General features: G+C 43.6%; 1 protein-coding gene across 1 annotated transcript; it reads right to left on the reverse strand.

The window, feature by feature from the left end:
* LOC311525772 (cytochrome P450 2D28-like) lies at nt 1–7,010 on the reverse strand. The gene is made up of 5 exons (XM_084638112.1): nt 6,943–7,010; nt 6,426–6,567; nt 2,755–2,942; nt 1,177–1,318; nt 1–184 (listed from the first exon to the last, which is right to left on the reverse strand). Exons 1-5 carry the CDS (start codon nt 6,979–6,981, stop codon nt 6–8), a joined length of 690 nt encoding a protein of 229 aa, XP_084494238.1. The 5' UTR covers nt 6,982–7,010; the 3' UTR covers nt 1–5.
* Between the last annotated feature and the right edge of the window lie 5,545 nt (nt 7,011–12,555).

Consider the following 12,555-nt stretch of genomic DNA (forward strand, 5'->3'; position numbering starts at 1 on the left):
GCAGCCTAACGAGGAACAGCACAGAGCTTATATGGCTGGGGCTGCACTGTGCTCCCCAAAACAAGCTTTGTGCTTATTTCCTTCACTCCCTTTGGGAGGGTGAACTTGAATGCCCTCAGCAGGTTGGTGAAGATGATGAAGAGCTTACTCCTTGCCAGCTGCTCCCCAAAACACACCCGGGGCCCTGAAGAAGAGAAGGGGAAGGACAGTTAAGTACCCAAGGATTTCTGTCTCCACTTGCCATCTTCCAACTTGCAGGTACTTTTCAGAAGCAAGATTGTTCATTCTCAACCGAAAGCAAACTGACTCCCGGATATCACTGCACCTCCCCCCCACTCACCAGCAAGAACTTGGCACCTATCATAGGTGTTTATGTGGCTGTAATCACAAGCAAAGACACTGTGAAAAGGTGGCTGTCTACTGATCTCGACAGATTTATCTGTGCAATGCTGATCATTTTGGGGAACAAGTGGGGGGCTCTGCGGCTTGAATGGGAAGAGATTACTCTACTCAAGGGGATGTTGATATCCAGTACGAAGCTGGAAAGGTCAACAGCACAGGCTACTGTTATATATTATATACACACACACACACACAAAGGGTGCTGCCCCTCAATTATGAAGATTAGCATTCTCAATCTTATTCTGCTATATATTTCCAGGCACTTTCAGAACTTTCAGAAGAAATACTCCCTCTGTACACATGGTCATGATTTATTTCTCCCCCGGCTACCTTCTAACTTACACGCACTTACATGCATTGTTCATTCTCACCTGAAAGCGAAGGTATTTTTGCTGAACTTGTAATTTTCTCTTGGGACTGAATAATACAAAATGGGGTGGGTGGGTGTAAAGTTTTTTTAAACTACTACTACTTACTCACTACTAAGTACTACTAGTAAACTACTAAAAGAGCTAAGAGGACACACCTGAGGTAAAACTCAACACAGACAATTGCAAAGGCTCCATCTCTTGAGAAGGAATGGAGGGTGGCTCGCCCACGCAATGCTGCATAACAATGGCATGGAGCAAGCCTGAGTAATACATATGCATGCGCCAAATGGCCACTGCTATGAAATATCTCCAATCAATGGTGCATGGGGCACAGCGCACCTAGAGTGGAGCACCCAGAGGGATATTACTCAAAGAAGAAGTGTTTATCCGTCAGTGCATTTACCTACTGAGAATGGTAAAAAACCTTCTCTGTTCACAAAATTTCCTTCCTTATCCAAGAAACGACTTGGGTTGAACTGTCGAGGAGACTCCCATTTCTCAGGATCAAAGAGGACAGAGTCTAAATTTGGCAGAATGATGGTGCCCTGCAAGGAAGAAACAGTTGGTTCAGTTCTCTGAGGTCTGGTCTACGCGGTGAGTTTGTGGGCTGTAATTTCTTGTCTGCACCAACCTGTCATGTGCTAACTGGCCTGTGTAGACCCACTGGCACACACTAAAAGTTCCCTCGTTTACATGAGCATAGAACTGTTTGAAACTGGAAGATGTTAATGTGCACGAGGGAACTTTTAGTGTGTGCCAGCCGGGTCCACATGAGCCACTTATTGCACCACACTCTCACATCGAGTAGAATTTATTCTCCACTGGTGTGGGCTAACACACAATGTAGACAAGGCCTGAGTCTTTCTCCATCAGATAAGTCAATAAGGAGAGGGACATGGACAAATTTCAGTTCAAATTTATTGCAATGTGCAGAAGGTCACATGTAGAATGTGTGTGTCACATGTTTTGGATTTAAATGGCCTTTTTTCAAAACCAGAAACTTTCGTTTGGAGCTTTCAGTTTCTCAAAATGTTTCAGTATTTCATCAAAACCAAAAATTTTGAAATTGCAGGTGTTTGTTTTCTTATCCTTTCTCTCTCTTCCCCCCTTTTCTCCTTTCTGCCACTGAATGCAATAGAAGCGATGATGTCTTGTTTTTGTCAATTTTTCCCCTTGCCACCCTGTAACTTTTCAAAGCTACTCCACATTTTAAAAAGTTATCCGGGACCAGAATTGTAGAGTTTCATTTTTCCTTTTGACAGTCTATAACTTTTGCAAAGTTGAAAATTCAAAATGGTTAGAAAAGTATTTTGAATTTTTTTTTCAAAAAAACAAAAACAAGGGTTCCGTTTGGAACCCTGCAAAATGGGAACAAAGTTGAAATTTCAGATATTGTTGTGAAATGGTTTTTCCACGTTTTGACCAGTTCTCGTCACACAGTGACAAGCCTGTGTACCAGGAGTAATTCAGAGGATACTGCACATTAAACTGTTTATTTCAAGCTTGCTACCGGCAACGGCCACGTTGCCAAAAAGGAATAATATTGATGACACCAGTGACATGGAGCCCACCTTTTACTTCTAATATTCACGCTTGAAAGACACTGGCAACAGTTGGGCTGTTTCAGCATTTGCTAGAGAAGCAAATTTGCTAGAGGGCCAATTCAGAAAAGCTCTTAAGTCCATCCTTCTTCTGGAGATCATTTAACTATGTGCTTCACTAAAACAGAGTCTTAAAGTCCCACTGACTTAAACAGAGCTTAAGCATGTGTCCTTAATATGGATGCTTACCTGAATCTGGCCTCAGGAAGAAACTTTAAAAAAGAACATGAGAGAGACAGCAATATATTTGGAATCATGAGTTGACTTGGCTTCCTAATGCACTATACCCCTTCAGTGGGAGAAGGGGGTTATAAATCTGCACCTCTTTCACAGATATTACACAGAAGACGAGCGTATCGAAGTGAACAATGTCTCTGTACCTTTGGAATGAGAAACGCCTGCAGTGTTGTATCCTTCCCACTTTCTCTGGGGATTGCAATTAAAACAATGCTACAATAACGTTGGATCTCATGAATCACGGCGTTGGTGTAGGGCAGTTTCTTTCGATCCTCATAGCAGATTAATTGAGAGGGACCCAGTAAAGTGTCCATCTCCTTCTGGACTTTCTCTGAGGAAAAGCATTCGGCTTTAGAGAGGGGGAAAGAGCATATATTCTGCATACTGTGTATTTATTATGGGCACTTTCATTTCCCTTTTGGCTATTATAGTGATAAGAATACAATAAAGTAAATAATTAAAAGAATTTTAATTATTTGAAAACATAAAAGTAAATAAAGAATAAGAATATTTTCAAATTCCAGGACAAATGACTAAAGTATAATTTGACTTTTCACATACTTCTGGGTTGCATCTTCAGATAATTCGTTTAAACAAATACTAGAAGACAGTGAAATCTTACCATCTGCCCATTCCCAATGAGACAGCTGATTTGGGGATCTTTTATAAAATTAGTCTTGCAAGTTGTTGTATTTATAGTTAGGCTCTGAGAGTGAACCATAAATAAAACATTAACTGCTAATTAAGAAATTAATTCAGTGACACAATCAAGGAATCTATTTTGCTCTCATAGGAGACAGAGTGACAACACATTTAGACCACAAGAAAAGCACTGCATCATCACAAAACTCTGAAGGCAGGAATATACTCCAAGAGCAAGATAACATTACCTAGCAACTACTGAGCGCTAATGAACCCTTCGCTGGTTGTCACATACCCCACAAGATTTTATTCAGCTTACAAATGTTAAAGGTTTAGAAAAGCAGTTAAGTAATAATTAATCTAAGATTAATTTCTGAAGTTCAATTAAAACTGGAAGTGCATGCATGCCCCTCCACTCCAGCATTCCAGAACCAAGGGTACAAAAACCTTCCTCTCACTCAACTCAATTCCTCTCTGAAGCCTGGCACACGCTTTAGATCTTGGATGCTGACGGGAAGAGGGAAGGTCAATGTGAATCTGGGGAGGCACTGCATTCAGAAAGCAAAAGTTACTCCAGTGTATAACCTCTTTTGCAATCTTAATTGTAATAGGTACTACCTGCCTGCACTATAATGCCAACACGTGGCCTGTTAACCCCATATCTAACCAATCACAATTCTATACTATGCAACTATACCCCACCTCCTTGGTCTTCCAGTCTTCCTTTTACCTTCTTTATCCAGTGGAGGGCAATGAAAATGATTAGGGGGCTGGGGCACATGACTTATGAGGAGAGGCTGAGGGAACTGGGCTTATTTAGTTTGCAGAAAAGAAGAGCGAGGGGGGATTTGATAGCAGCCTTCAACTACCTGAAGGGGGGTTCCAAAGAGGATGGAGCTCAGCTGTTCTCAGTAGTAGCAGATGATAGAACAAGGAGCAATGGTCTCAAGTTGCAGTGGGGGAGGTCTAGGTTGGCTATCAGGAAACACTATTTCACTAGGAGGGTGATGAATCACTGGCATGGGTTACCTAGGGAGGTGGTGGAATCTCCATCCTTAGAGGTTTTTAAGGCCTGGCTTGACAAAGCCCTGTTTGGGATGATTTAGTTGGGGGTTGGTCCTGCTTTGAGCAGGAGGTTGGACTAGGTGACTTCCTGAGGTCTCATCGAACCCTAATCTTCTATGATTCTATGATTCCCACTTCTCTTGTATAATCATCTCACATGTTGCTATTAATATTATTATGAAAGAGAATACCGCTGTGCGTACCCGTATGGCCCCACAGTATGCCAACATTTTTACAGCTGACTTAGAACAACGCTTCCTCAGCTCTCGTCCACTAGTGCCCCTCCTCTACTTGTGCTACATTGATGACATCTTCATTATATGGACCCACAGGAAGGAGGCCCTTGAAGAATTCCACCTGGATTTCAACAATTTCCACCCCACCATCAACCTCAGCCTGGACCAGTCCACACAAGAGATCCACTTCCTGGACACTACAGTACAAATAAGTGATGGTCACATAAACACCACCCTGTACCGGAAACCTACTGACCGCTATACTTACCTACATGCCTCCAGCTTCCATCCAGGACACATCACACAATCCATTGTCTACAGCCAAGCCCTAAGATAAAACTAAATTTGCTCCAGTCCCTCAGACAGAGAAAAATACCTACAAGATCTTTTTCAAGCATTCTTAGAACTACAGTACCCACCTGGAGAAGCGAGGAAACAGATTGACAGAGCAAGACGGGTACCCAGAAGTCACCTACTACAAGACAGGCCCGACAAGGAAAATAACAGAACGCCACTAGCCGTCACCTTCAGCCCCCAACTAAAACCTCTCCAGCGCATCATCAAAGATCTATAACCTATCCTGAAGGACGACCCCTCACTCTCACAGACCTTGGGAGACAGGCCAGTCCTCGCTTACAGACAACCCCCAAACCTGAAGCAAATACTCACCAGCAACTACACACCACACCATAGAAACACGAACCCAGGAACCAATCCCTGTAACAAACCCCGTTGCCTACTCTGTCCCCATATCTACGATAGCAACACCATCAGAGGACCCAACCACATCAGCCGCACCATCAGAGGCTCATTCACCTGCACATCTACCAATGTGATATATGCCATCATGTGCCAGCAATGCCCCTCTGCCATGTACATTGGCCAAACCGGACAGTCCCTATGTAAAAGAATAAATGGACACAAATCGGACATCAGGAACGGTAACATACAAAAGCCAGTAGGAGAACACATCAATCTCCCTGAACATTCAGTAACAGATTTAAAAGTAGCCATCCTGCAACAAAAAAACTTCAGAAACAGACTTCAAAGAGAAACTGCAGAGCTACAATTAATTTGCAAATTTAACATCATTAATTTGGGCTTGAATAGGGACTGGAGTGGCTGGCTCACTACAAAAAGCAGCTTTGCCCCTCCTGGAATTGACACCTCCTCATCTATTGTTGGGAGTGGATCCACATCCACCCTGATCGAATTGGCCCTGTCAGCACTGGTTCTCCACTTGTGAGGTAACTCCCTTCTCTTCATGTGTCAGTATAAATATGCCTGCATCTGTAATTTTCACTCCATGCATCTGAAGAAGTGGGTTTTTTACCCACGAAAGCTAACTGTCAAATAAATCTGTTAGTCTTTAAGGTGCCACCAGACTCCTTGTTGTTTTTGTGGATACAGACTAACACGGCCACCCTCTGATACTTAGGATTATTTCTGCTATCCAGCAAAGGAGAACACGGTCATGCCAGTTATACTTTTCTGAGAGACCACTGTACAGGACGGTTTATTCTAACTTCATTGCAGAGGCCAACTCCCATTCTATTTGGAGCACCGTCAGCTACGGGCTCCCAACGTTAGGTCTGTGTTGGATTTAGACTGAGAGAGCGCTGAAGCAAAGACTGTGTCTTCCTCAGTGTCTGTACAGGACTGAGCACTCAGACAACAATCAATAAAAAATGAAATATGTTTCCAAAGAATGACTATCCTGAAATCATATCTGCATCTCTGGCTGCAACGTATCTAATTCCACAGCTCCAAACAAGCAGCTTTAGTACTTGCACTATTCTTCTTAAAATGTGCAGAAATGGTGGGTTTTCTGCATCAATCTCCTGCATGGTTTGTGTGTGTCCCTGACTCACCTTGGATGTTGGGATAAGCCACCATATAGAGAAGTGCCCAGCGCAGGGTGCTGATTGTGGTCTCTGTACCTGCCAGAAAGAGGTCAAAAATACACTGTTCCATGTCGTCTTCGTCATACGTAGAGGTGGGGTCATCTTTAGCCTGCAGATGTCAATCAGAAAGATGATGTTAGAGCACATAAGGTAGGACTATGTAACAATTAACCTGACTACATCACTGGAATGTGCACTGTATAATATTACACAACAAACACACCTCTAAAAGAATTAGACAATCAAGCTGATAGAATAATACAAAGAGATTTGCAAATATTTTATTGAATAAATATGGAGAATTTGTTCCAGTATTATTCACATTGTCATGTTACTTGTTCTTCCAAAACTGTCAAATTTGTAAATCCACTTACTATTCTGTCTGTTAAACTCACCGCCTATTGTAGCTCACCACCTGCCTCACTTTTAACATTATGCACAGAGCTAGTCCAGCCAAAACACACCCCTCATGTTTTTCTCTCACCTTCCTTCTCTCGAACTCCTGCCCACTTGTTTGTTTCATCTATATGTTGCATATTGTCATTAGCCAAGATTGTAAAATCTTTAAGGCAGGGACTGTCTTTATTGTTCTTAATCTCTCTCTCTCTCTCTCTCTCTCTCACACACACACACAGTTACATTACAAGAACATTTTTAAGGTTGCAAAGTCAAATTGCAAAGTTCTAACCGAAAAGTTGGAAAATTCCAGAATTAAGATTGTCTATGCAATCTGAATTCAGCCCCTTTGTGCAAATGCATTATGATACAATTTTTTCCATACAACCATTGCCTCATTCAGTGCACATGATAGATGGTGCTTTGAGGATGAATCGGGGCTGTGTAAAGGAAGCAGGCTGTTGTCTGTGTGGATCTTTACCAATAATCTACTTGAAAATTACAGGTAAGTAGAACTCCTGTTTCTCCTTTGAGTACTATCAGTTCAAATCTCCACTCTTTGGAGGCTCATAAACTATATTAAACTGACAAGGGTCTCCCATCTCTCTATTTATGACCTACACTAACAGCTACATTCCCAACAATGCTGCTGCTAACAGTGCCCAGGACTAAGGTTATGACAGAAAGAGATAAAATAAGTTTACTCAGGGACTCTTACTAATAAGGGGGAAATAAGACTGAGCCCAAACCCAAATACCTTCAGAACATGATGCCAAAACACACCTGTTTTACATTAAAAATAATTTAAAAAATCTTCTCACAATAAACAAAGAAAAGGAGTTTCTAATGCTCACATGCACTAAACAGGAAGGAAAGCTGATGGAGGAGATGAGCAGTAGAATCATTCGGGAACTCTGTTGAGCACAGTGCTATGTGACTGATAATTAATGCATTTAATTCTTAGATGCTACAGTGATCAGTGCCCCAGAAGCACCGAAGATTAAACAAGCTGACTGACCAACCCTGATCAATTCAGTTTAGCTCCCAGCCTCGGTTTCCCTGTCTATAAAATAAAAAAGTTAGTATTTAGCTGACTTGCAGGAATGCTTGGAGATGTATTAGCGAGTCTTTGTAGGCTGCTTTGAAGATATACTTCACGATGTAAGTGCTAAGTGTTGTTATTTTTAAGCTGCCTGTTTGTCATGGAAGAAAACACGAGTCATAAATGTAGTTAAATAAGAAAGAGTAATGGGGCATGATCTTTTAATATTAAAATGTTTTTCATGTGGACTCATGTTTTTAGATGTTAATTTTACATTCAATATAATTTTATACCATTGGAAAATATTTTAGATTCAAATACATATTAAAATGCACTTATTTAAACCCCCGAGGACTTTTCTTTATAACTAATGTAAAATATTTTTGTCTTTGTAATAAATCAAAAATACATTTTTTAGGCAATATGTATAACAAATCAGCAGTCTCACCTCACCCCTTGAAGCATATATCTACTATAATTTATGCAAACAAAATACGTAAACTCATTAAAAACTCATTCAGAGCTGTAGTGAACTATAGAGAGTTAAATCTGTAAAGCTGCCTAAGGGAGTCTTACTGGGTTGGAGCTTGTAAATATGACAGACTGTAACTGTTTATAAAAGAAAAAAGAAATAAAGTAGCAGTTTTACTCTTGGGCGTCATGACCAGAGAACACAGGAATGAATTACTGGCTTAGACTCAAATCCATCCAATCCAACATCCTGTCTCCAAAAGTGGCCACCACCAGATTTGTCAAGACACAGCATAAGAAACTCCAGTGGAAAAGCCTTGACAAATTGTCCATAGAGGAAGTTTCTACTTGACCCCCTGTCACTCACTACTTGTCTTATGTCCTGAAGAATGAGGTTTTATAGTCCTTAAAAACACCATTTATTTTATCTAGTCTAATGTAACTGTGGATGTTCTCCTCTAGTTGTTCAGCCTCTCGGCACTGGGTGCCAGCAACACTGCCAGCATACCCCTTTCCCTCGGGGACAGGCCCATGCCAAGCCACACAGCCCCCCCACCCAACACCCCCTGACTCCCTTTGGCCAGAGCCCCCCGGGACCCACTATGCCCAGCGCCCCTCCAGACCCACCCACAAATGCGCAGCATCCTGCACAACACCACCCCTGCCCACAGCCCCACCACAACTGCCCAGCACCCCCCACAGAATCCCCACTCCCTAGTGCCCCAACATACACAGATCCTCCCCGCCCCTTCACAGCCCAGCACCCCACCAGACCCATTCCCCCACCCCCTGCCTCCCAGCCACACTCACCAGCCCTGCTGGGAGGCGACTGTGTCTGCCAGACTGAGCTGGCAGTGCAGCCAGGGCCGGTCCCAGGGCCAGGAATCGCTCCGGCCCCTCAGGAGTGGTGAGATCAGCCAGGCCAGGGCCTGCCCGGCCGGGCTCCCTCAAGACACACTTGCCTGGAGGGGCCCAGCCAAGCCCCTCACACTGTTTCTCCCCCCACACATGGCCGAGACCGGCAGGCTTCTGCACCAGTCCCAGGTGGCTCAGCTCCGGGGAGACAGGTGGTGGGAAGCAGAGACTGCCAGGAGCCAGAGGCGCACTGGGGTCCGGCCAGGGGGCTGAGAGGAGCCCTCGGCTAGCTGGTGAGCAGGCCGAGAGGAGAAAGAGGTGGGCGGGGGGAGCCAGCGGGGTCTCTGGACACAGTGCAAGGGGAGCAGGCTGGGGCCCCTTCTGAGCATGGAGCTACTGCGAACCCGGCACTAGAGTGGACTATATCCACCCTGATCAAATTGGCCCTGTCAGCACTGGTTCTCCACTTGTGAGGCAACTCCCTTCTCTTCATGTGTCAGTATAAATACGTCTGCATCTGTAATTTTCACTCCATGCATCTGAAGAAGTGGGTTTTTTACCCACGAAAGCTTATGCCCAAATAAATCTGTTAGCCTTTAAGGTGCCACCGGACTCCTTGTTGTTTTTGTGGATACAGACTAACACGGCCACCCCCTGATACTATCTAAAGATCCACCCCCTTTTCCTTTGACCCTCCCCCAGCTTACTCCAGAACAACTGAATAACGATAAATAAGACTATTTACAAGTACAATCCATGAGCCAATGGCACGATTGGATCAACATTCCCCTCTCACTGAAATAGGTTCTAGTGTCCTATGTTGAGAAAGACCTTCTGCTGAGTGTGTAATTGCTGCTCCATTTGCTCTACAGTTCCTGCACACTCGGTATCTAACTCACTGTCTTGTAAATATATAAAAAGAACAGGAGGACTTGTGGCACCTTGGAGAGACTAACCAATTTATTTGAGCATAAGCTTTCGTGAGCTACAGCTCACTTCATCGGAGGCATACTGTGGAAAGCGTAGAAGATCTTTTTATACACACAAAGCATGAAAAAACACCTCCCCCCACCCCACTCTCCTGCTGGTAATAGTTTATCTAAAGTGATCACTCTCCTTACAATGTGTATGATGATCAAGGTGGGCCATTTCCAGCACAAATCCAGGGTTTAACAAGAACGTCTGAGGGGGGAGGGGGAGGAAAAAACAAGGGGAAATAGGTTACCTTGCAGAATGACTTAGCCACTCCCAGTCTCTATTCAAGCCTTAGTTAATTGTATCCAATTTGCAAATGAATTCCAATTCAAGAGTCTCTCGCTGGAGTCTGGATTTGAAGTTTTTTTGTTGTAATATCGCAACTTTCATGTCTGTAATCGCGTGACCAAAGAGATTGAAGTGTTCTCCTATTGGTTTATGACTGTTATAATTCTTGACATCTGATTTGTGTCCATTTATTCTTTTACGTAGAGACTGTTCAGTTTGACCAATGTAGATGGCAGATGGGCATTGCTGGCACATGATGGCATATATCACATTGGTGGATGTGCAGGTGAACGAGCCTCTGATAGTGTGGCTGATGTGATTAGGCCGTATGATGGTGTCCCCTGAATAGATATGTGGGCACAGTTGGCAACGGGCTTTGTTGCAAGGATAGGTTCCTGGGTTAGTGGTTCTGTTGTGTGGTATGTGGTTGTTGGTGAGTATTTGCTTCAGGTTGGGGGGCTGTCTGTAGGCAAGGACTGGCCTGTCTCCCAAGATTTGTGAGAGTGTTGGGTCGTCCTTCAGGATAGGTTGTAGATCCTTAATAATGCGTTGGAGGGGTTTTAGTTGGGGGCTGAAGGTGATGGCTAGTGGCGTTGTGTTATTTTCTTTGTTAGGCCTGTCCTGTAGTAGGTGACTTCTGGGAACTCTTCTGGCTCTATCAATCTGTTTCTTCACTTCCGCAGGTGGGTATTGTAGTTGTAAGAATGCTTGATAGAGATCTTGTAGGTGTTTGTCTCTGTCTGAGGGGTTGGAGCAAATGCGGTTGTATCGCAGAGCTTGGCTGTAGACGATGGATCGTGTGGTGTGGTCAGGGTGAAAGCTGGAGGCATGTAGGTAGGAATAGCCGTCAGTAGGTTTCCCCTATAGGATGGTGTTTATGTGATCATCATTTATTAGCACTGTAGTGTCCAGGAAGTGGATCTCTTGTGTGGAGTGGACCAGGCTGAGGTTGATGGTGGGATGGAAATTGTTGAAATCATGGTGGAATTCCTCAAGGGCTTCTTTTCCATGGGTCCAGATGATGAAGATGTCATCAATATAGCGCAAGCAGAGTAGGGGCGTTAGGGGACGAGAGCTGAGGAAGCGTTGTTCTAAGTCAGCCATAAAAATGTTGGCATACTGTGGGGCCATGCGGGTACCCATGGCAGTGCCGCTGATATGAAGGTATACATTGTCCCCAAATGTAAAATAGTTATGGGTAAGGACAAAGTCACAAAGTTCAGCCACCAGGTTAGCCGTGACATTATCAGGGATAGTGTTCTTGACAGCTTGTAGTTCATCTTTGTGTGGAATGTTGGTGTAGAGGGCTTCTACATCCATAGTGGCCAGGATGGTGTTATCAGGAAGATCACCGATGGATTGTAGTTTCCTCAGGAAGTCAGTGGTGTCTTGAAGGTAGCTGAGAGTGCTGGTAGCGTAGGGCCTGAGGAGGGAGCCTGGATTTGTGCTGGAAATGGCCCACCTTGATTATCATACACATTGTAAGAAGCGTGATCACTTTAGATACGCTATTACCAGCAGGAGAGTGTGGTGGGGGGAGGTATTTTTTCATGCTTTGTGTGTATAAAAAGATCTTCTACACTTTCCACAGTATGCATCCGATGAAGTGAGCTGTAGCTCATGAAAGCTTATGCTCAAATAAATTGGTTAGTCTCTAAGGTGCCACAAGTACTCCTTTTCTTTTTATACACACAGACCATGAAAAAATGGGTGTTTATCACTTCAAAAGGTTTTCTCTCCCCCCCACCCCACTCTCCTGCTGGTAATAGCTTATCTAAAGTGATAGATACACATTGTAAGGAGAGTGATCACTTTAGATAAGCTATTACCAGCAGGAGAGTGGGGTGGGGGGAGAGAAAACCTTTTGAAGTGATAAACACCCATTTTTTCATGGTCTGTGTGTATAAAAATATCCTCACTGCATTTTCCACTTTTATGCATCCGATGAAGTGAGCTGTAGCTCACGAAAGCTTATGCTCAAATAAATTGGTTAGTCTCTAAGATGCCACAAGTCTTCCTTTTCTTTTTGTGAATATAGACTAACACAGCTGCTACTCTGAAACCTGTATA

The sequence above is a fragment of the Lepidochelys olivacea genome (genome assembly GCF_965140295.1).
Source record: "Lepidochelys olivacea isolate rLepOli2 genome assembly, chromosome: 9".
In the NCBI taxonomy this organism is placed as follows: domain Eukaryota; kingdom Metazoa; phylum Chordata; order Testudines; family Cheloniidae; genus Lepidochelys; species Lepidochelys olivacea.